This window comes from Anomaloglossus baeobatrachus, chromosome 1 (genome assembly GCF_048569485.1).
Source record: "Anomaloglossus baeobatrachus isolate aAnoBae1 chromosome 1, aAnoBae1.hap1, whole genome shotgun sequence".
Lineage (NCBI taxonomy): Eukaryota > Metazoa > Chordata > Amphibia > Anura > Aromobatidae > Anomaloglossus > Anomaloglossus baeobatrachus.
Genome location: NC_134353.1, coordinates 868,520,936 through 868,543,752, shown reverse-complemented (window position 1 = coordinate 868,543,752; position 22,817 = coordinate 868,520,936). Strand labels below are relative to the sequence as shown.

Below are 22,817 nucleotides of genomic sequence, written 5' to 3'. Positions count from 1 at the left end.
GTGCTTGTGGGCAAGGCCGCTACATCTCGTTGACGGCACACTGGGTTAATATTGTGGAAGCTGGGACCCAGTCTGAGCGAGGGACGGAACACGTCCTTCCCACACCAAGGTTTGCAGGCCCTACCTCAGTCAGTGTTTCACCCACACTCTACAGCTCCGGAATGTCATGCTCTTCAGCCTCCTCCTCCTCCTGCGCATCCTCATCCACTGTGCCCTCCACACCAGTCACAAGCTGGAAGCACTGCAGCACTGCCTCGGCGAAGCGGCAACAGGCTGTGCTGAAGCTAATCTGCATAGGTGACAAACCCCACAATGCAGAAGAGCTGTGGACAGCTCTGAAACAGCAGGCAGATCACTGGCTCACACCTCTGAACCTAAAGCCAGGAAAGGTCGTTTGTGACAATGGCCGGAACCTGGTGGCGGCTTTGAGGCGAGGCCAGCTGACACATGTTCCATGCGTGGCCCATGTGCTCAACCTCGTGGTTCAGCGGTTTATAAAGTCATACCCAGAGCTGTCTGATCTGCTGGTAAAAGTTCGCCGCCTGTCTGCACATTTTCGAAAGTCACCTACTGCTTCAGCCGGCCTTGCCGGCTTTCAGCGCCGTTTGCATCTTCCGGCTCACAGACTGGTGTGTGATGTCCCCACGCGTTGGAATTCAACTCTGCACATGTTGGTCAGGATATGTGAGCAGAAGAGGGCAGTTGTTGAGTACCTGCATCACCTAAGCCGTCGGGAAATGGGTCAAACTCCACACATAACACCTGAGGAGTGGAGATGGATGTCAGACCTATGTACCATCCTCCAAAACTTTGAGGACTCCACCAAGATGGTGAGTGGTGATGACGCCATTATTAGCGTCACCATACCGCTACTCTGCCTTCTAAAACGGTCCCTGCTGAAAAACAAACATGATGCATTGCAGGCGGAGCGCGATGAGTTGCAGCAAGAAACAGTAGTGGGTGTGGGTGATAACACACAGCCCAGCCTCGTCTCATCACAACGTGCAGTGGAGGACTATGACGAGGAGGAGGATGAAGACATGGAGCAACTCTCCGGCCAAATTGAGGATATGACATGCACACCAGTCATATCCTCGATTCAGCGTGGCTGGCCAGAGGACAGGGTAGATGAGGAGGAGGAGGAGGAGGAGGAGGAGGAGGAGGAGGACAGCATGTTCAGTCATCTTGTTGGTCAGGCTACTGAAGTCCTGGCTGTTAAGAGTCTGGCGCACATGGCTGACTTTATGGTAAGCTGCCTGTCTCGTGACCCTCGCGTTAAGAACATCTTGGCCGACAATCATTACTGGTTGGTAACACTGTTAGACCCACGCTACAAGGAGAACTTTTTGTCTCTTATTCCCGTGGAGGAGAGGTCAACCAAAATGCAGCAGTTTCGGAAGGCCATACTCACGGAAGTAGGCAAAGCATTCCCCTCACAAAACGCTAGCGGCATAGGTCAGGAATCAGTGGACAACCGAGGCGTACAGCCGAGAGAGGCACAAGTCCAATCCGCCAGAGGTAGGGGAACAGTCTTTAAGATGTGGGACAGTTTTCTCAGCCCCTCACGTACCACAGCCCCTGAGGTGCGGGGTAGTGCCACAAGAAATCCTAAGTTTGCCCAGATGCTGAAGGAGTACCTTGCAGATCGAACAACTGTACTCCGACATTCCTCTGTGCCTTACAATTATTGGGTATCCAAGCTGGACACGTGGCATGAATTGGCTCTCTACGCCTTGGAAGTCCTGGCCTGCCCTGCTGCTAGCGTTTTGTCAGAGCGTGTTTTTAGTGCCGCAGGTGGAATCATTACAGATAAACGCACCCGCCTGTCAACTGAAAATGCTGACAGGCTGACTCTGATAAAGATGAACAAGGGTTGGATTGGGCCAGACTTCACCACACCACCAGCAAATGAGAGCGGAATTTAAAGTTTGCCATGTACCTCCACTCACCCATGGGTACACTTCTCGACTTTGGATAATCGCTGGACTGCTCCTCCTTCTCCTCATGCGCCATCATGATGACCGTTACAATAGTTAGGTCTTTGTTTCAGGTATACCCCCAGTGGTAAATTTTTTCGCCCATTCTTTGCAGAATGGACATTACAACGACAGGAGACCCGCTCCTTTGCAATGGGAACAATGTTTTGAGGCCCTCATGCACGTCTCTACCCAGGGACAACGTGGAGCCTCCCAATTTTTGGCTGCCCTGCCTAAGGGCTATACTGAAATACACCCACTTCCTTAAAATGGACACTTAATGTTTTGAGGCCCTCATGCACGTCTCTACCCAGGGACAATGTGGAGCCTCCCAATTTTTGGCTGCCCTGCCTAAGGGCTATACTGAAATACACCCACTTCCTTAAAATGGACACTTAATGTTTTGAGGCCATCATGCACGTCTCTACCCAGGGACAATGTGGAGCCTCCCAATTTTTGGCTGCCCTGGCAAAGGGCTATACTGAAATAGACCCACTTCCTTACAATGGGCACTTCAGGTTTACAGGCCATCATGCACGTCTCTATCCAGGGACAATGTGGAGCCTCCCAATTTTTGGCTGCCCTGGCAAAGGGCTATACTAAAATAGACCCACTTCCTTACAATGGGCACTTCAGGTTTACAGGCCATCATGCACGTCTCTATCCAGGGACAATGTGGAGCCTCCCAATTTTTGGCTGCCCTGGCAAAGGGCTATACTGAAATAGACCCACTTCCTTACAATGGGCACTTCAGGTTTACAGGCCATCATGCACGTCTCTATCCAGGGACAATGTGGAGCCTCCCAATTTTTGGCTGCCCTGGAAAAGGGCTATACTAAAATAGACCCACTTCCTTACAATGGGCACTTCAGGTTTACAGGCCATCATGCACGTCTCTATCCAGGGACAATGTGGAGCCTCCCAATTTTTGGCTGCCCTGGCAAAGGGCTATACTGAAATAGACCCACTTCCTTACAATGGGCACTTCAGGTTTACAGGCCATCATGCACGTCTCTATCCAGGGACAATGTGGAGCCTCCCAATTTTTGGCTGCCCTGGCAAAGGGCTATACTGAAATAGACCCACTTCCTTACAATGGGCACTTCAGGTTTACAGGCCATCATGCACGTCTCTATCCAGGGACAATGTGGAGCCTCCCAATTTTTGGCTGCCCTGGCAAAGGGCTATACTAAAATAGACCCACTTCCTTACAATGGGCACTTCAGGTTTACAGGCCATCATGCACGTCTCTATCCAGGGACAATGTGGAGCCTCCCAATTTTTGGCTGCCCTGGCAAAGGGCTATACTAAAATAGACCCACTTCCTTACAATGGGCACTTCAGGTTTACAGGCCATCATGCACGTCTCTATCCAGGGACAATGTGGAGCCTCCCAATTTTTGGCTGCCCTGGCAAAGGGCTATACTGAAATAGACCCACTTCCTTACAATGGGCACTTCAGGTTTACAGGCCATCATGCACGTCTCTATCCAGGGACAATGTGGAGCCTCCCAATTTTTGGCTGCCCAGGCAAAGGGCTATACTGAAATAGACCCACTTCCTTACAATGGGCACTTCAGGTTTACAGGCCATCATGCACGTCTCTATCCAGGGACAATGTGGAGCCTCCCAATTTTTGGCTGCCCTGGCAAAGGGCTATACTAAAATAGACCCACTTCCTTACAATGGGCACTTCAGGTTTACAGGCCATCATGCACGTCTCTATCCAGGGACAATGTGGAGCCTCCCAATTTTTGGCTGCCCTGGCAAAGGGCTATACTGAAATAGACCCACTTCCTTACAATGGGCACTTCAGGTTTACAGGCCATCATGCACGTCTCTATCCAGGGACAATGTGGAGCCTCCCAATTTTTGGCTGCCCTGGCAAAGGGCTATACTAAAATAGACCCACTTCCTTACAATGGGCACTTCAGGTTTACAGGCCATCATGCACGTCTCTATCCAGGGACAATGTGGAGCCTCCCAATTTTTGGCTGCCCTGGCAAAGGGCTATACTGAAATAGACCCACTTCCTTACAATGGGCACTTCAGGTTTACAGGCCATCATGCACGTCTCTATCCAGGGACAATGTGGAGCCTCCCAATTTTTGGCTGCCCTGGCAAAGGGCTATACTAAAATAGACCCACTTCCTTACAATGGGCACTTCAGGTTTACAGGCCATCATGCACGTCTCTATCCAGGGACATTGGTGAACCTCACAATTTTGGACTGCCCTGGCAAAGGAAAATACTACAAAGACTCACTTCCTCAAAATGGGCACATTAGACTCAAGAGGCCTTCATGTACGTCTCTTCTCAGGGACATCGGAGTGCCACACAATGTTTTCACGTAAAATCTTTCATGTATTAATCTCAAAAAGTAACATACACCAGCTCTATCTCACTATTGGGTATGTGCCCTTAACATTTCTGCCATGAAAAATCATTTTGGGGTCATTTTGGAAGGTTTTCTGGTGAGTCCGTAAAAATGGCGTAAAACGCGGACAAAATTGTTCACAGCTGTGACTTTTGAGTGATAAATGCTTCAAGGGGTCTTCCCCATGCTGTTGCCATGTCATTTGAGCACTCTTCTGAGACTTTTGTGCCATTTTTAGGGTTTCTCCATGCTGCCGGGAGGTCATTTCACAAAAATACTCGGGTCTCCCATAGGATAACATTGGGCTCGTTGCTCGGGCCGAGTACACGAGTATCTTGGGAGGCTCGGCCCGAGCTTCGAGCACCCGAGCTTTTTAGTACTCGCTCATCACTAGTGGTTTACTATCCTGCCCTTAGTCATGTATGACACAAATCACCCTGCATCCATCTCTGAAAACTTTCTCCAGGCCAAATAAAAGATTTGATTATCATGTCTGTGTATTCACAGATGACAACCCGTCCTTATGTCCTACATTGATGTTGTGGAATGAAGTCACCTGCTCGGAATCACCCTTCACGAGGTAGAAAAAAAGCCCAGAAAAAAAAAAAGTCCCAACTGTGGACAACATAGAACCGCTATATACTACCCCAACTGGTCCTATATAAAGCTATATTTCCAGCCTGACACATCTTCATGGGTCAAACCCAAAAAGAGATTGACCTGTTCGGATAATCCCTCAACTCTGTCATCTAAGAAGAGGGTTTTTTTCAATTCCTAAATGGGTACAAAGGCTGTAAAGGAAAGCGGTGTCAGCTGGCACTATCGGAGAGCGCTCAGTTCGGACCAGCAGCATGACAATGTAAGCTGGCCAGACTCAACTGTCGATCTGCAGGAGAGGACCCCTCTCCACTCTCCCTGGAAACCAGAAGGCAGATGAGAAGTGCCCTCCTAAGCATTGAAGATGCAAACAACCTTTAAATGGAACCAGTCAGTTAAAAATACACTATTAACCTGTAGATATGGGGTGAATCTGCAGGTTAATAACATTCTGATGCTGTCTGGTGCCTGCACTGAGCCCCGCTGCCAGGAGGAAATTAACTTTTTTCCTCCCTGCAGTCTTGGGCGTTCAGCCATAGAGTTGGAACCAGCACAGCTTTAGTCACCACTGTGTGTACAGTGAGAGGCGGCGTAAGCGCACCCTCGACACCGACTGACAGCCGACTCAGCATTAGGCCCCCTTCACATATCAGTGATTCCGGTACGTCCATTTTCATATGTACCAGAGACACGGATATACGCAGACCCATTAATATCAATGAGTCTGCGCATACATCAGCGTTTTCACAAGGTCCCTGTGTCCATATGGAGCATACGTGTGTCCGTGTGTTCCGCATGGAGAAAAGTTTGTTTTTCTCCAGCAGCACTGATGTCACACAACCTGCACACTGATGTGATCTGCGTGACATCCGTGTTACATATACCGGAAAAAACACGTGTCTTTGCAATCAAATGATTTTCTATACTCACCTGTTTCCAGCACTGCTATCTTTGGCGCTGCTGTGTCACTTGCTTCTGGATCCCGCTCCTTATTCTCATTGCATATTCATTGCATTACGGACCCGGAAGCAGCAGCAGCGCCAGAGACAACAGCACCACGGACAGGTAAGTATAGAAGTTCATGCTGACCGTGTGCTATCTGGATGGCACACGAATAGCACAGGGACAGCACGTGTGCCAAAATCACGGCACACGGATGGGCCGTACGCATCTTAAACACAGCTGTGCAAAACACAAATGTTTTTCATGGTCGTGTGCAGGGGGCCTTAGAGCTCAGTATTAGAAGTGGCTATCAGTCTGTGCCGGGGCGTGGATACAGCTACCGGCCATTATGCACAGAGCGTGCAGTGACTGAAGCTGTGTTTTTACGCCAACTCTACGGCTGAAAGTCAGAGGCTGCCGGGAGGAATAAAGTTAATTTCCTCCTGGCTCTGAGGTTCTAAGAGCAGGTGCAAAAGAGCTTTAGAACACTTAACTTGCAGATTCCCCCATATCTGCAGGGTAATAAGAGTTTTAGTCTGACAGGTTCTCTTTAAAATAGTTTTTTATGGCTAACATCTTTTGCACAATGTCACAAGACCTCAACTCTTCTATTCTGCTTCTTCGGCAGATCTCAGTCCATACAATAATATGTGAACTCGGGTGTCTTGTTCTTTCCCTGTGTACACAGTTTTCTAAGAGCCGTTGTATCAGACTTCGAGACTGTGCATGAAGATTGGACACACATCTACATCACACTCCTCACATACTGTAATACGCATGCGCAGGGATATACCAGGTGGACTGGTTTGGTTCTGCTAGTAGCTAAGAGCATGCTAGGTGGGAGGAAAACATGTTGTCAGAGCAAATAGAAAATGTAGTTCAGGGTAGACGTCAAACATTCTGACTTGCCCCAAAACGGAAAACATTTAGGAAAACCAGAAGATTGGGGCCAAAAGAAGGTAAAAACGACACCAACCATATTAATTCACCTCTACTTAATAGAAAAAAGCATGTTTATACATTATTATAAAAACTTCAAACTCCATGAAAACTCTTATAAAACACATCTACAATCAGGCAGTGATTTCCTGCAACTAGTCTGGCAGAATACTCAAACGCTCAGCTCAAAACAGAAGGGATAAAGGCGATAGAGTAAGACCTGGTGTGAATTCTAACTTCAACTGCTTGAGGCCTCTGCCATACTTCAGTGTAAAAAACGTACGTGTCTCACGTTCCGTTTTTCAGGTGCGTGTTCCGTTTTTCATGTCAGTTTCTCCAGTACGTATGCGTACGTGTTGAATGTCCGTGTATGCGTGAGATACGTACATGTCATGTCCGTGTGCAGTCCGAATGGAGTCCGTGTGTCTTAGCACATTTCACCTTTAAAAAAAATAAACGCACATGGACCATACGGATAACACACGTACATGGTCTGTGTCACTTACGTGCAGACACCGACCCATTGACTTTAGCGGGTTCGTGTCTGCGTGATGCCGGAGAAACGCGGACATGTCATCCGTGAAAAAAAACCGCTCACACGTACAAACCACACAGACACACGTTCCGTGGGGTTTTACGTGTGTGTGCCTGTTACCATAGGGTAACATTGGTGCACGTGTGCACGTGCCGCCGGTATGTGTAAAAAAGTACCAAACACGTACCGGCGGCACGGATGTGTGTTAGAGGCCTTAAGTATGGTCTTCCAAAATCAAACCAAGGTGGAGAACCACAGTAATGGAAATTCCTTGCAAATCCTGGATAGTTTTATACCCTTTCACAGTCCACATTTTATTTATGCATTCAGTTCAGAAAACGGTGGTTGGACGATATGGTTACTTTTTGTTGAAGAGTTTACATGTACAAAGGAAGATACTCTGAAGCAACACATAATATCAAGACGATCAATGAAAAGTGAAGAGCAATTATTCTATTCCTAAAAATCAACTGTCAAATTAAGTCATTCAAGTCCCTCCTTACCTCCAGTGTAGGGTTTCCAGTTGTAATATTTCCCTCGGAAAGGCATATTATCAAAGTCCGCACACTGCTTTTCTCTGAAGTCTCGGGACCCTGATGGACAAGGCTAAGAACCAAAAATAAAGAGGATAAAAATAAAAACAGAAAAGCAAGTTAAAATCATGTGTTTGATAGAACTCAAGAATAAACAAATGTGTCAGTGCATCACATACTGTATAAGGAATTGTATATAAATTAAGGGGGAGTATTCTTATATGGCATCTAAGGAATAGGGGATTAACTTGTTGATTGCCAGGAGTCTGACCACTGGATCCTCAACAAGTTATCGCCTATAATAAGTTTTTGTGAAAACCCTATGAGCCATAAATGCCTAACGGGTGCTGAACCAAACTGACAATGGAGAGGTGGATTATCTCTTTCACTTATAAAAAGGGTCAGGTACAAGACAACACAACTTATAATTGAAGTGTATGAAGAATGGTAAAGCTGAGAAGGTCTGAACGTCGACCATTGGAGCCCCGGTCTCCCTAAAAATGTGAACGTTAATCACTGGAGCCCCGATACTCAAAGATGGGACTGGCAGCTATCGGGCATTTATGGCAAACCTTAAATGGTAAAGGCAACTTTTAATTGAAGTGTATGAAGAATGGTAAAGCTGAGAAGGTCTGAACGTTGACCATTGGAGCCCTGATCTCCCTAAAGATGTGAACGTCAACCACTGGAGCCCCGATACTCAAAGATGGGACTGGCAGCTATTGGTCATTTATGGCAAACCCTAAATGGTAAAGGCAAGTTTTAATTAAAGTGTATCAAGAATGGTGCAGCTGAGAAAGTGTGAATGTCGACCATGGGAACCTCGATCTCCCTAAAGATGTGAGCGTTAACCACTGGAGCCCCGATACTCAAAGATGGGACTGGCAGCTATCAGGCATTTATAGCAAACCCTAAATGGTAAAGGCAATTTTTAATTGAAGTGTATGAAGAATGGTGCAGCTGAGAAAGTGTGAATATCGACCACTGAAACATCAATCTCCCAGAGATGTGAATGTCAACCACTGGAGCCCCGAATTCCCTAAAGATGGGACCATCAGCTATTGGGCATTTATGGCAAACCCTAAATCCAAAATCAATTTACCAATAAATTATGTAGAACTGTAGAATACATTTCCCATCAACTATGCAATGTTGTAAAAAGCTCAACCTGTTCTAAATGATCATGAAAACTTGGCCAATTAAATGTCTGTCTTCATTAATGGAGTAGTCCTTGCTTAGACGGACTTGTAATGCCGTACAGTAGTGAAAACAAATTGTACAGTTGGCACGCAGACTAAATTGTATCTTTTGTAACGTTGGACAGGCATAATATAATAGAGGTTATATAAACAGCTTTAAGTGTTACACCAGTTCCTCAACAGCTTTAATCTCCAATGCATGTCAAGGATCCCTTAGCAATTAATCCATCAGGTATCTCCTTATAAACACACATAAAAAACAGATGAAGAATCTCAAACGTAAACAGGGCTTTAGAAAAGCAGTTAAAGTTCTGCAGCACCAGCTGTTTCAGAGTTTGTGCTGAGATGTACCATTAGCCTCCTGCTAAGGGAATTATCGAATTGCTGTGCAACCTAATGAAGTCCATCAAGTACCAGTATAAATAATTTTACGAGGAATGTAGAAGAAAAGAAAGAGTTCATGTTCAACATATGCCCTAAACCACTGCAGGCCAAAAATCCAAAACAGCAATCACTGATGAGGAGCGAGGTCAATGGATTCTGCATAGAAATATACAGCTGTGGATAAAGCAGTAATGTCTTTAAAAGCTTGGTGGACATCCAATCACAACAGAGGCATTCTATACAACTTGGTCATAACTAACATATTTGTGAAAATAATTAGTTGACCTACTGGACCACAGGGGGAACCCAGACTTACCCCTTAATGGGAGGGGCTTAACTAAGCGCGCACTCAAAGGGCAGTGACTGGGACTGTAGCAGCTGACCCCCAGGAAAGGTGACGGACTCCGGTACAGGTGGGATGACTGAAGCAGGCTGGATAGCTTGGTATGGACAGGAATCGTGGGCACAGCAGGGACAGATGGGTATGGGAAGGCAGGTACTGGAGACGGATACAGGGTTAACAGACCTGACAACTAGCTAGCAGACTGGTGTAATGACTAACTGAATGTGTTGCACAGGCACCTCCCCTAATGGGAGGATGCCTTAAATGCACTGTGCCTCTCAGCGAAAGACTGAAGAGGCATTTCCTGGAAATAGCACGCCAGCTCTTTAAGAGATGGGCCAGTGTGTGTGTGTGTGTCTTAGAAGCACTCCTGGGAACCCTGTGCTTCATGTACAGCCCCTGGGAGGAGAAGAAGGCAGCAGCACACATGGATGGCCATGGGAGTGTGAAAGAGGACATAACCCGGCAGGGGCGGTGAGTAAGTCTGTGAATCTGCTGAGACACCAGTGCCACAATGATTGTCATATAGTCATTGTGAATAATTGGATGTACAACCCCTGGCACAAATTATGGAGTCACCTGGTTCTGAGGATGTTCATTCAGTTGTTTACTTTAGTTTAAAAAAAGCAGATCACATACATGGCACAAAACTAAAGTCATTTCAAAAGGCAACTTTCTGGTTTTAAGGAACACTAAAAAAACAAAAAAAAACATAATGTGCTAGCCAGTAACTGTTACTTTTCCAGACCAAACAGGGGGAAAAAAATTACGGAATGTATCAATTATGAGGAAAAAATTATGGAATCATGAAAAACAAACAAAAGAACACGCCAATACATCACTAGTATTTTGTTGCACCACCTCTGGCTTCTATAACAGCTTGAAGTCTTTGAGGCATGGACTTAATGAGTGACAAACAGTACTCTTCATCAATCTGGCTCCAACTTTCTCTGATCAGCTTTGCAGGTTATTATTATTTATTATTATAGCGCCATCAATTCCATTTTACATGTGAAAGGGGTGTACATAATAGGGACAAGTACAATAATCATAAACAATACAAGGCACAGACTGGTACAGGAGTATAGAGGTCCCTGCCCGCGAGGGCTCACAGTCTACAAGGGATAGGTGAGGATACAGTAGGTAAAGCCTGTTTTACATGCTGCAATGTATCTTACAATGTGTTGGCGGGGTCACGTCGTAAGTGACGCACATCCGGCATTGTAAGGTAAATTGCAGTGTGTGACAGGTACGTGCGATTGCGATTGAACGTTAAAACGTTCATCGCATACACATCGTACTTTTCTCTAGAATTGCACGTCAGATTGTTCATCGTACCCGGGGTAGCACACATTGCAGTGTGTGACACCCCGGGAACGATGAACAGATCTTACCTACGTCCTGCGGCTCCCAGCCCACAATGCGGAAGGAAGGAGGTGGGCGGGATGTTTACGTGCCGCTCAGCTCCGCCTCTCCGCATCTATTGGCCGGCTGCCGCGTGACGTCGATGTGATGCCGAACGTCCCTCCCACTCCAGGAAGTGGACGTTCGTCGCCCACATCGAGATCGTATGGAAGGTAAGTACGTGTGATGGGGGTTAATCATTTGTGTGGCGTATGCGATTTGCAACGCCCCCATCGTATGTGTGGCACGTTCAATTTGTTGAACGTGCCACACATACGATGGGGGCGTTGCAAATCGCATACGATATCGTATGCGAAATTGCAACGTGTAAAACAGGCTTTAGGGTAGAGCTGATTTTGCGGCGCTGTATCAGACTGAGGGTTACGGCAGATTGTAGGCTTGTCGGAAGAGGTGGTTTTCAGGTTCCTTTTGAAGCTTGTCAAGGTAGGCGAGTGTCGAATGTGTTGAGTCACAGCATTCCAGAGTATGGGGGAGGCACGGGAAAAATCTTGGATGCGATGGTGGGAAGAGGAGATGAGAGGGGAGTAGAGAAGGAGATCTTGTGAGGATCGAAGGTTACGTGCAGGTAGGTATCGGAGACTAGGTCAGAGATGTAGGGAGGAGACAGGTTGTGGATGGCTTTGTAGGTCATGGTTAGGATTTTGAACTGGAGTCGTTGGGCAATGGGAAGCCAGTGAAGGGATTGGCAGAGAGGAGAGGTCAGGGAGTAGTGGGGGGACAGGTGGATTAGCCGGGCAGCAAAGTTAGAGCCTTTTCATGGACCATTTTCTTCAACTTCCCCCAAAGATTTTCAATTGGATTGAGATCCGCACTATTTGCAGGCCATGTCATTGACCTTATGTGTCTTCTTTAAAAGGTATGTTTTCACAGTTTTTGCTCTATGGCAGGATGCATTATCATCGTGATAAATGATTTCATCATCCCCAAACATCCTTTCAATTGATGAAATAAGAAAAGTGTCCAAAATTTCAACGTAAACTTGGGTATTTATTGAAGATGTAAGGACAGCCATCTCCACAGTGCCTTTACTTGACATGCAGCCCTATGTTATCAATGACTGTGGAAATTTACATGTTCTCTTCAGGCAGTCATCTTTTTATTGTTTAGCTTTTCTGTATGTAAATCCCATTTCCTTTAGGCAGTTTCTTACAGTTAGGTCACAGACATTGACTCCAGTTTCCTCCCATTCGTTCCTCATTTGTTTTGTTCTGCATTTCCTGTTTTGGGGACATATTGCTTTAAGTTTCTTGTCTTGACGCTTTGATGTCTTCCTTGGTCTATCAGTATGTTTGCCTTTAACATATGTTGTTTGTATTTGGTCCAGGTTTTAGACACAGCTGACTGTGAACAACTAACATCTTTTGCAACATTGCGTGATGATTTACCCTCTTTTAAGAGTTTGATAATCCTTTCCTTTGTTTCAATTGACATCTCTCGTGTTGGAGCCATGATTCATGTCAGTCCACTTGGTGCAACAGCTCTAAAAAGTATGATCATTCCTTTTTAGATGCAGACTAATGAGCAGATCTTATTTGATGCAGATGTCAGTTTTGGGAATGAAAATTTACAGAGTGATTCCATAATTTTTTCCTTAGAATTGAGTGATTCCACCATTTTTTCCCCTTTTTTGGTCTTGAAAATTAACCATTACTGGCTAGTACATTATGTTTTCATGATTTTTTTTTAGTCTTTCTTAAAGCCAGAGAGTTGCCATTTGAAATTACTTTAGTTTGGTGCCATGTCTGTGATCTGCTTTTTTTAAACAAAAGTAAACAACTGAATGAACATCCTCAGAGCCAGGTGATTCCATAATTTTTGCCAGGGGTTGTATGATCAATCCCAATGGTGCTGAAAATACCCATTGACTTCCAAGAGTCCATTTGGTTGCTTTTGTGATTTCTGTCTTTTTGGTGGAAAATATAGTGAACATAGTCTAAAGCCTGCTTTACACGTTGCAATTTCGCATACGATTTCAATTTGTTGAACGTGCCGCACATACGAGTAACCCCCATCACACGTACTTACCCGTCCATACGACCTTGCTGTGGGCGGCGAATGTCCACTTCCTGGAGTGGGAGAGACGTTCGGCATCACAGCGACGTCACACGGCAGCCGGCCAATAGAAGCGGAGGGGCGGAGCTGAGCGGGACGCAAACATCCTGCCGACCTCCGTCCTTCGGCATTGTGGGCCGGGAGCCGCAGAACGCTGGTAAGATCTGTTCATCGTTCCCGGGGTGTCACACACTGCAATGTGTGCTACCCCGGGTACGATGAGCAATCTAACGTGCAATTCTAGAGACAGGTACGATGTGTATGCGATGAACGTTTTAACGTTCAATCGCAATCACACGTACCTGTCACACACTGCAATGTACCTTATAATACCGGATGTGCGTCACTTACGACGTGACCCCGCCGACACATTGTAAGATACATTGCAGCGTGTAAAGCGGGCTTAAGAAAAGGTCATTGAACTGATTAAATTCTATAATCTTGAACCACCATAGACTTTCAGACGTTTACACACATATTCTGTTATATTATTTCGACTCCCGGTAAGTCAAAGTGTATCTTATTGTCACATGTTTGTCAGGCAAATCTTTATGGTGTAGACTAGTAGGAGCAAATTTACATTTTACAGTGATTCCATTGGCCAAATATGGTGTAAACAATCCTCAATCCTAAGATTCATGTGATATGAAATGAGTTCAATGAAGAAAAAACACCAGTTGTGCAGAAATGTCACACAGCTTTATTGGATGTATGTTGCAGCATCTGACAAGTGTGCAGAGCTACTGAGTGTCGGAGCGTATGTTTTTCTACAAGCTTAATGTTTGGCATGCCAATTTCAACTGGGGCTATGACAAAAGACTGTGCTAGGCACTAGATGAGTCGGCTCCGAGTATCCTTCAGTAAGTACCTTTTTTAAAATGTATTTTTAATTGTCAGTAGATTGATTGTTTCCATTTTGGGTCAAGGCTCCCCAATCCGGCTCTGGATGGAGCATCGATGCCAAGAGTTAAAAGCCAATGCAACAACCCAAATCTACGTCATATAGACCCCATTGTGCAAGCAGCTCTCGTTCTGGTGGATTCGAGCTGTTTCCATTGGGTGTCACCAGCAGAAAATAGGCAGTCAGCTGACAGCCCAAGGGGCTAAATTCTAAGATGGTTCGTTTGTGCTAAGACAACCCATTTAAAAAGTTTCAGCATCTATTGCCATGGAGAGATGACTGCATATGTTATGGCCTTTTCCTTGCTGACATCAGTTTGGAGCCACAAGTAGATATGGGCGAACCCGGACTGTAAAAGTCAAATTCGCGCAGTTTCACGCTTACCAGAGTGCCAGACTCAGGCCCGGGATTCCGGGTGTTGATCCGGATATGGCTACTTGGGAAATAAAAAAAAATAAAGGAAAAATAAAGAAAATAAGAATGTAGCAAATGCTTCTTACTTACCGAGGCTCTGTCGCGGCTGTACACTGTTTCAGCAGCCGCCTATTCACTTCCGGGGCCACTTATTAGTCTCCTGCATATGCACAGCTTTCCCCACCCTCCGGTGTCTGTGATTGGTTGTAGTCAGACGCGCCCCCAGCTTGTGTGACAACATCTGCCTGCAACCAATCACAGGCGCTGTCTGCGGGTCTATATCGTAGAGTAAAATTAAATAAAATATTTGGTGTAGGGCCCCCAAACGTTATAATACCCAGCTCAGATAAAGCATACAACTACAGGCTGCGAACCCAGCCATGCGCTTATCTTGGCTGTGTATCAAAATAAGAAGAACGGCAAGTGACTTTTTTTTAAATTAACTAAATATTTAAAAAAAAACAACATGTGATTCCCCCAAAATTTGATATCCAGCCATGATAAAACCCAACATCTGTGGGATAGTATTCTCAGGCTAGGGAGACCCATGCTTATTGGGCCACCCCCTAGCCTAAAAATAGCAACCTGCAGCCACCCAGGATTGCTGCATCCATTAGATGCGACAATCCCAGCACTTTACCTGACTCTTTAAGATTACCCTGGTGTGCTGGAAATACAAAAAATTGGACATCAAAATTGGGGGGACCGCACATCGGGTTTTGAAATTAGTTATTTAAATAATTTTAAAAAGTTACATATGGTTCCTCTTATTTTAATACACTGCCAAGATAAGCGCATGACTGTAGGCTGCAGCCGTATGCTTTATCTGTGCTGGGTATCATAATATAGGGGGACCATACGCCAAATTTTTCATTTATTTTTATACCACAATAGACACACGTAGCGTCTGTGCTTGGAAGCAGTCAGCTGACACGATGTCACAGTGTGGGGGCGCTTCTGACTGCAACCAATCACAGACGCCAGTTGGTGAGGAAAGCAGTGCATATGCAATGAAGGATAATGCGCGGCCCCGGAAGTGAACGAGCGGCCTGGAAGCAGTTACAGCCACGACGGAGACTCGGTAAGTATAGTGTGCCTGCGCCTATGCCCCTATCCCTTCTACCACCATTTTTATTTGCCGGCTCCTGGTTCCTATAGACTTATATGGGGAGCAGCATCTGGCCCGGAATTTTAAAAACCAGATAACCGTCCTGGTAATCTGCACATCCGCCCATCACTAGCCACAAAGCATTTTAAATTACCATCAACAGAATGTGATACTATATTAGGTCTGAAGTTTGAGTCCACTAGAATGAAAAGGGCTTTCAAGAGTAGGAACTCTCCTCTTTAGGGTATATGGACAGGAGTAATGTTTAAAAGACAACACCTTTAAAGTTAAGGCTACTTTACACACTGCGATATCGGTCCCGATATCGCTAGTGTGGGTACCCGCCCCCATCTGTAGAGCGACACGGGCATATCGCTGCCCGTGCCGCACAACATCGCCCACAGCCGTCACACATACTTACCTGTCCGGCGACGTCGCTGTGACCGGCGAACCGCCTCCTTTCTAAGGGGGCGGTCCGTGCGGCGTCACAGCGACGTCACTGAAACGTCACTGAACCGCCGCCCAATAGCAGCGGAGGGGCGGAGATGAGCGGGACGTAACATCCCGCCCACCTCCTTCCTTCCGCATAGCGGCCGGGAGGCAGGTAAGGGGAGCTTCCTCGTTCCTGCGGCGTCACACGCAGCGATGTGTGCTGCCGCAGGAACGAGGAACAACCTCGTTACTGCTGCAGTAACGAGATTTGAGAATGGACCCCCGTGTCGCCGATTAGCGATTTTGCACGTTTTTGCAACGATGCAAAATCGCTTATCGATGTCACACGCAACGGCATCGCTAATGCGGCCGGATGTGCGTCACGAATTCCGTGACCCCAACGACTCCACATTAGCGATGTCGTAGCGTGTAAAGCCCGCTTTACAGAAATGCCAAGTAACAGTGTGCTGCTACTAAGGGATATATGGTTATTACACAATAAACTATAACATCTGTTTGCAAGTCTAAGACCATTTCTGAAGGCATAAGTACAGCAATGTCAATACTTTGCCTGCTGGTGGCTACGCTGTAATGATAGCTTATTGTATCTGTATTACCAGTGCACCGTATAACAAATACAATACCTTCTCAAAAGCCTTAATAATTACAGCTTATTTTTTTTCGGCTTCCTACCGCAGCATGTCAAGGCTGTAGAATTTGGAAGGTGAAGCTTTTGCACATTTTAAAACTATGCGAACCATACAGAAATGCCAAGTGAAGACTGAATATTTGTGAATTACACCACACGACTAGTAAAAACATTGTGTTCCCTGAGCAGTATGATGCTGCTTTGGTATGTGTGACTTAGCGGTAGAGGAAAAATACAGAGGGATCGACAACAACAAGATGTAATGATTCCATTTGGGTAGAAATTAGAATGACCTAATGATGACAACATACAGTGTCTTTTATAAATCTGTGCTACTTCACTAAGGAAATCGACTTCATCCGCCTAAAATATTCCAAAAACCAATCTTTTTTTTATAATTTCCAGTGTAATACCCCCACTTGGAAATGAATGAACTGTGCAATGCCAGCGAAAATAACACAAATAAAGAAGAGAGGTGACTTAGGGTTATTCATGAACACATCAACAGTGGTGGAAACGTGCGCTAACCATCAAAAAAATGAATGCGCAGATTTATCCCTCCTTAACTCACTTCTTGGCTCGAGTGAACTCAAAATGGGTGGCATGACATGATCAACATTATTATATACTTTATATATAAATACGTACATACATACATATACACACACAGGTATACAAACACACACATTGTAAAGTGTGAATGTATATATATATGTATGTATATATATATATATATATATATATATATATATATATATATATATATATATATACACACACACACACACACACATACAGTACAGACCAAAAGTTTGGACACACTTTCTCATCTCTAGAACAACTGTTAAGAGGAGACTTTGTGCAGCAGGCCATCATGGTAAAATAGCTGCTAGGGAACCACTGCTAAGGACAGGCAGCAAGCATAAGAGACTTGTTTGGGATAAAGAACACAAGAAATGGACATCAGACCAGTGAAAATCTGTGCTTTGGTCTGATGAGTCCAAATTTGAGATCTTTGGATCCAACCACCATGTCTTTGTAGAAAAGGTGAATGGATGAACTCTACATGGCTGGTTCCCACCGTGAAGCATAGAGGAGGAGCTGTGATGGTGTGGGGGTGCTTTGCTGGTGACACTGTTGGGGATTTATTCAAAATTGAAGGCATACAGAACCAGCATGCATACCACAGTATCTTTCAGCGGCATGCTATTCCAACCGGTTTGCGTTTAGTTGGACCATCATTTATTTTTCAACAGGACAATGACCCCCCAAACACACCTCCAGGCTGTGTAGGGGCTATTTGATTAAGAAAGAGAGTGATGGGGTGCTACGCCAGATGACCTGGCCTCCACAGTCACCAGACCTGAACCCAATCGAGATGGTTTGGGGTGAGCTGGACCGCAGAGTGAAGGCAAAAGGGCCAACAAGTGCTAAGCATCTCTGGGAACTCCTTCAAGACTGTTGGAAGACCATTTCCAGTGACTACCTCTTGAAGCTCATCATGAGAATGCCAAGAGTGTGCAAAGCAGTAATCAAGGCAAAAGGTGGCTACTTTGAAGAACCTAGAATATACACAGACAGACATATTTTCAGTTGTTTCACACTTTTTTAAGTATTTAATTCCTCGTTTTAATTCATAGTTTTGATGCCTTCAATGTGAATCTACAATTTTTAGAGTCCTGAAAATGAAGAAAACTCTTTGAATGAAAAGGTGTGTCCAAACTCTTGGTCTGTACTGTATATGTACTGTATATTGTGTATTGAACATGTCACCAATTAGCTAATGAAAATTTATATATTTAAAGGTTCTATTAACATGAATTGATACGAATGTCACTGAATGTCTGTAACAACCCATCCAATCCACACAGGCAAAGAAATCAAACCACTGATGTTTATACATTAAGTAATGTGTAATAAGTAATGTGTAATAATGATAAATGACACAGGCAAATAATATTGAACACATGAAGAAAGAAAGGTGCTAAAAGCCAACAACAATAGCTAAAATCTATCAGTAATGAGAAAGCAATCTTGCCATTTAGTGTAAAAAATATCAGCTGATTCAACTGACGGACTATAAAAAGCTGTCTCATTACCAAGGTTCCACACAAGAAACATCTCATGATGTGTAAAACCAGTGAACTGTCTCAACACCTTTGCAACCTTATTGTTTCAAAACATACTGATAAAATTGGTTACAGAAGAATTTCTAAAGTCTAAAGGTTCCAGTGAGAACAGTTTGGGCTATAAACTGGTGGAATAATATCACTTCACCATAAACCGGCCACAGCCAAGAGCTTCCCGCAAGATTTCAGACAGGAGTGAACAAAGGCTTATTTGCGAAGTATTAAATACATTTCAGAAAACGTGTTTAATACTTTTTTCCTTTATTAATTCTCATTATTACATATAACTTAATTTATAGACATCTATGATTTGATTTCTTTCTCTGTGTGGATTGGATGGGTTGTTACTGACATCTGGTGAGAAATACATGTCAATAGCACCTTTAGAAATATATTTATGTAGAAAATGTGTGACATGTTCAACACTTATTTCACTGGATGTATTTGTAAAATTTTCCTTAAAAAAAAAAAAGTTTGTTGTCATCTCGAATCCTCCATTTCAAGGTATCTCAATTCAAGAAGTAAGATGAGGAAAGGACTTCTTTATAGCCAAAAAAATGGTTTGGCAGATCTAAGAATAAAAAATATTATTGGGGCATCCATTTTTTTTATACACTGGTAAACTTATGGGTCAAATAGATCAACAAGTAGTATACAAAAACAGATGCAGTTCTGCAAATTGGACCTGTGGAAGCACTAGGAGGTGCGAAACGGCCGTCATCCCCTAGGGGCCTGCACACGGCTCTCCCCTCTTTTTATTGCACTTCTTGGATTAAATAAAGCACGTTTTGAATATCGAATGGATTGTGCCGTTGTCTTCTGATCTCCTGGGACTCAAATAGATCAACTGGCCCATGTATATTATTTTGCACCCTCAGTGGAATGCATGTCAAGGTCTGATATAATAATGGACTCAAACATCACAAAGAAGGCAACACCAGTTGCAGCTGACACCGGGGACCAATAATTTGTTAAAAGGGTCTCTTTCTTAATTTGATTGATAACTTCTGTGTGCTTGATAATTATAGAAAAGCTTACAATGCAAATAAAAATAGATGTAGTTTACCAGTCAATAGTTCCTTAAATAGACCCGCAGAAGGAGCAGGGCTTATTAACACCACACCCAAAAGTAGGCAATTTGTAGAGCTTTCCTGGGAGTACTGAGGATAGAGCTCATACCCTTAAACTTTCTATGCTGTCTATTTGGGCATGCAGGTCATAGACAGTTCTATAAACTGATAACTTTATATCTGAGATCCGATTTCTTATTCCAGAGAAATCCACATTTTTCTTAATATGTAAATGAGCTGTTAAGATCTCTGGGCTGGACATAGATCTCCCTGAGAATCTGTCTCCAGAGCTTATTATAAATGGAAGCGGGCGTCACCAGCGTGACACAAGTAGAACTGTTGATTGATGAATATTCTCTGGATCTTTTTTGAGCTACCTTTCTGGTATAAGGAAGATGAAGATGAGTCCACGATCACGAGAGTTATTATCAGCTGTGGTTTATTTCTACGAGTTTCAAAGCCTACCGGCTTCTTCATCAGGAAAAGACCACAAGCTTTTGATTGTGGACTTTTCATGATAAAGAAGCTGGTGTAGGCTTTGAAAGGTGTAGACACAAACCAAAGCTGATAATAACTCATGATCGTGGACTGATTTTCATCTTCCTTGTACCAGAAGGGCAGCGCAAAAAAGATCCAGATAATATTCATCACTCATCATTCTCGCCTTTGGATTTGCAGCAGCCCTACATTATATGTGCATTACCATTCCAACCAGGTGAGCACACCTCATATTTCTCCTATCCTCCACACTACCGGATAAGACCCTATCCACCCTTTTTTTTCCCCAGCACATCCTCTTGAAGTAGAACAGACTGCCAGTCATTACATGTCTCACATTGGTAATGACCCGTTAATTTAAAATGAGCTCTGGAGGCAGATTCTCTGGGAGATCTATGTCCAGCCCATAAGGGTACTTTACACGCTGCGATATCGGTTCAGATATCGCTAGCGAGCGTACCCGCCCCCGTCGGTTGTGCGACACGGGGAAATCGGTGCCCGTGGCGCACAACATCGCTAACACCCGTCACACGGACTTACCTTCCCTGCGACGTCACTCTGGCTGGTGATCCGCCTGCTTTCTAAGGGGGCGGTTTGTGCGGCGTCATAGCAACATCACACGGCAGCCGTCCAATAGCAGAGGAGGGGTGGAGATGAGCAGCCGGAACATGCCACCCACCTCCTTCCTTCCTCATTTCCGGTGGAGGCAGGTAAGGAGATGTTCGTCGTTCCTGCGGTGTCACACTTAGCTATGTGTGATGCCGCAGGAACGACGAACATCATCGTACCTGCAGCAGCAACGATATTAAGGAAATGAACGACGTGTCTACGAGCAACGATTTTTCACGTTTTTGCGCTCGTTGATCGTCGGTCATTGGAGTCACACACTAAGATGTCGCTAACGGTGCCGGATGTGCATCACTAATGACGTGACCCTGACGATATATCGTTAGCGATGTCGCAGCATGTAAAGCACCCTATAGATCTTAAAGGTTCATTTACATATAAGAAAAATTAGGATTTCTCTGGAATAACACATTGGAGAGCAGATATTTTATTCAGCTTTCTATGACCTACATACCCATATACGGTAGATTGCTTAGGAGAGTTCTCCTACAGATAGATTACTTATAAGGGCTCTAAGAACACTTTGCACAGTCTTTCCGCACTCTCTTTGAGAGCAAGAATCATGGAGCTTGACACTACACACTCTGACGCTATTAAGACGTAACCTACAATAAGAGAATGGTAATGTCCAATTGCAGCATATATTTCCAAGAGGTGCAAGAGAGGGAGAGCACAATGTAAAAGGCATACCAAAAGGTGTTCTAGTGTTAGTTCATGCGGATATGCATGCGTTATATACATATACAGTTGCAAGATACAATCAGGAGGAGTAGATTGGGGTTTAAAAGTGCGCCATGAAGCCACTGGGTTTAGTAGCGCCATGAAGCAGAGTTTTACAGCTGCTAGTAACATTTTTCATTTCCTGCCTTTTACAGTCTGCATTAGGAGTTTTCTAAATTAATAAACATTGTTTTGTAAGAACGCTCGGCTTTCTAATACAGAAAAGTGGCCTGGAGGAGGAAAGTAATTTTCATGAAGAGCAGTCAGGGAACAGAAGAAAGGAATTAGTTTACCCTGAAGAGGTAGGGGACTTTTTATTTTTTTTTTACAAAGAGCAGAATCAGCAAAGACTTACGTCTTAAAATTATTAAAGAGATGATGGATGCTGACACTGAGCGTAAACGGTCGGAGAAAAAAAGGAGGTTTAAGAAACACATTAGTCATGCACAGATTTTCAGGTTCTCCTACGGTTAATTCTGTCATTCATCAAGAGTGGGGCTCCTAAATCCCCGTCAGCAGACAGGTCTGTCGCAGCCCCTGCATGGGTTGATATTAGAAATTTGCTATTTCTCTTTACTTTATAATGGCAAAAACTGACACCACCTTCATATGTCAAAAAGTTGAAAAGAATCTGATTGTGTAAGGGTGGCTTTACACGCTACGACATCGCTAAAGCGATCTCGTTGGGGTCACGGATTTTGTGACGCACATCTGGCCGCGTAGCAATGTCGTGTGTGACACCTATGAGCGATTTTGAATCGTCTCAAAAACGTTCAAAATCGCTCATCGGTGACATGCCCCCCTATTCCCAATTATCGTTGCTGCTGCAGTGACGATGTTGTTTGTCGTTCCTGTGGCAGCACACATCGCTATGTGTGACACCGCTGGAACGACAAACATCTCCTTACCTGCGCCCACCAGAAAACGAGGAAGGAGGTGGGTGGGATGTTCCGGCCGCTCATCTCTC

General features: G+C 44.6%; 1 protein-coding gene across 1 annotated transcript in view; it reads right to left on the bottom strand.

The window, feature by feature from the left end:
• Nucleotides 1-22,817, bottom strand: part of ADAMTS6 (ADAM metallopeptidase with thrombospondin type 1 motif 6) — a 460,987-nt gene that overhangs the window by 104,864 nt on the left and 333,306 nt on the right. Inside the window, exon 15 of the mRNA XM_075326191.1 lies at nt 7,870-7,972. Within this exon, the coding sequence (XP_075182306.1) occupies nt 7,870-7,972 (103 nt within the window). The remainder of the gene's footprint in view (nt 1-7,869; nt 7,973-22,817) is intronic.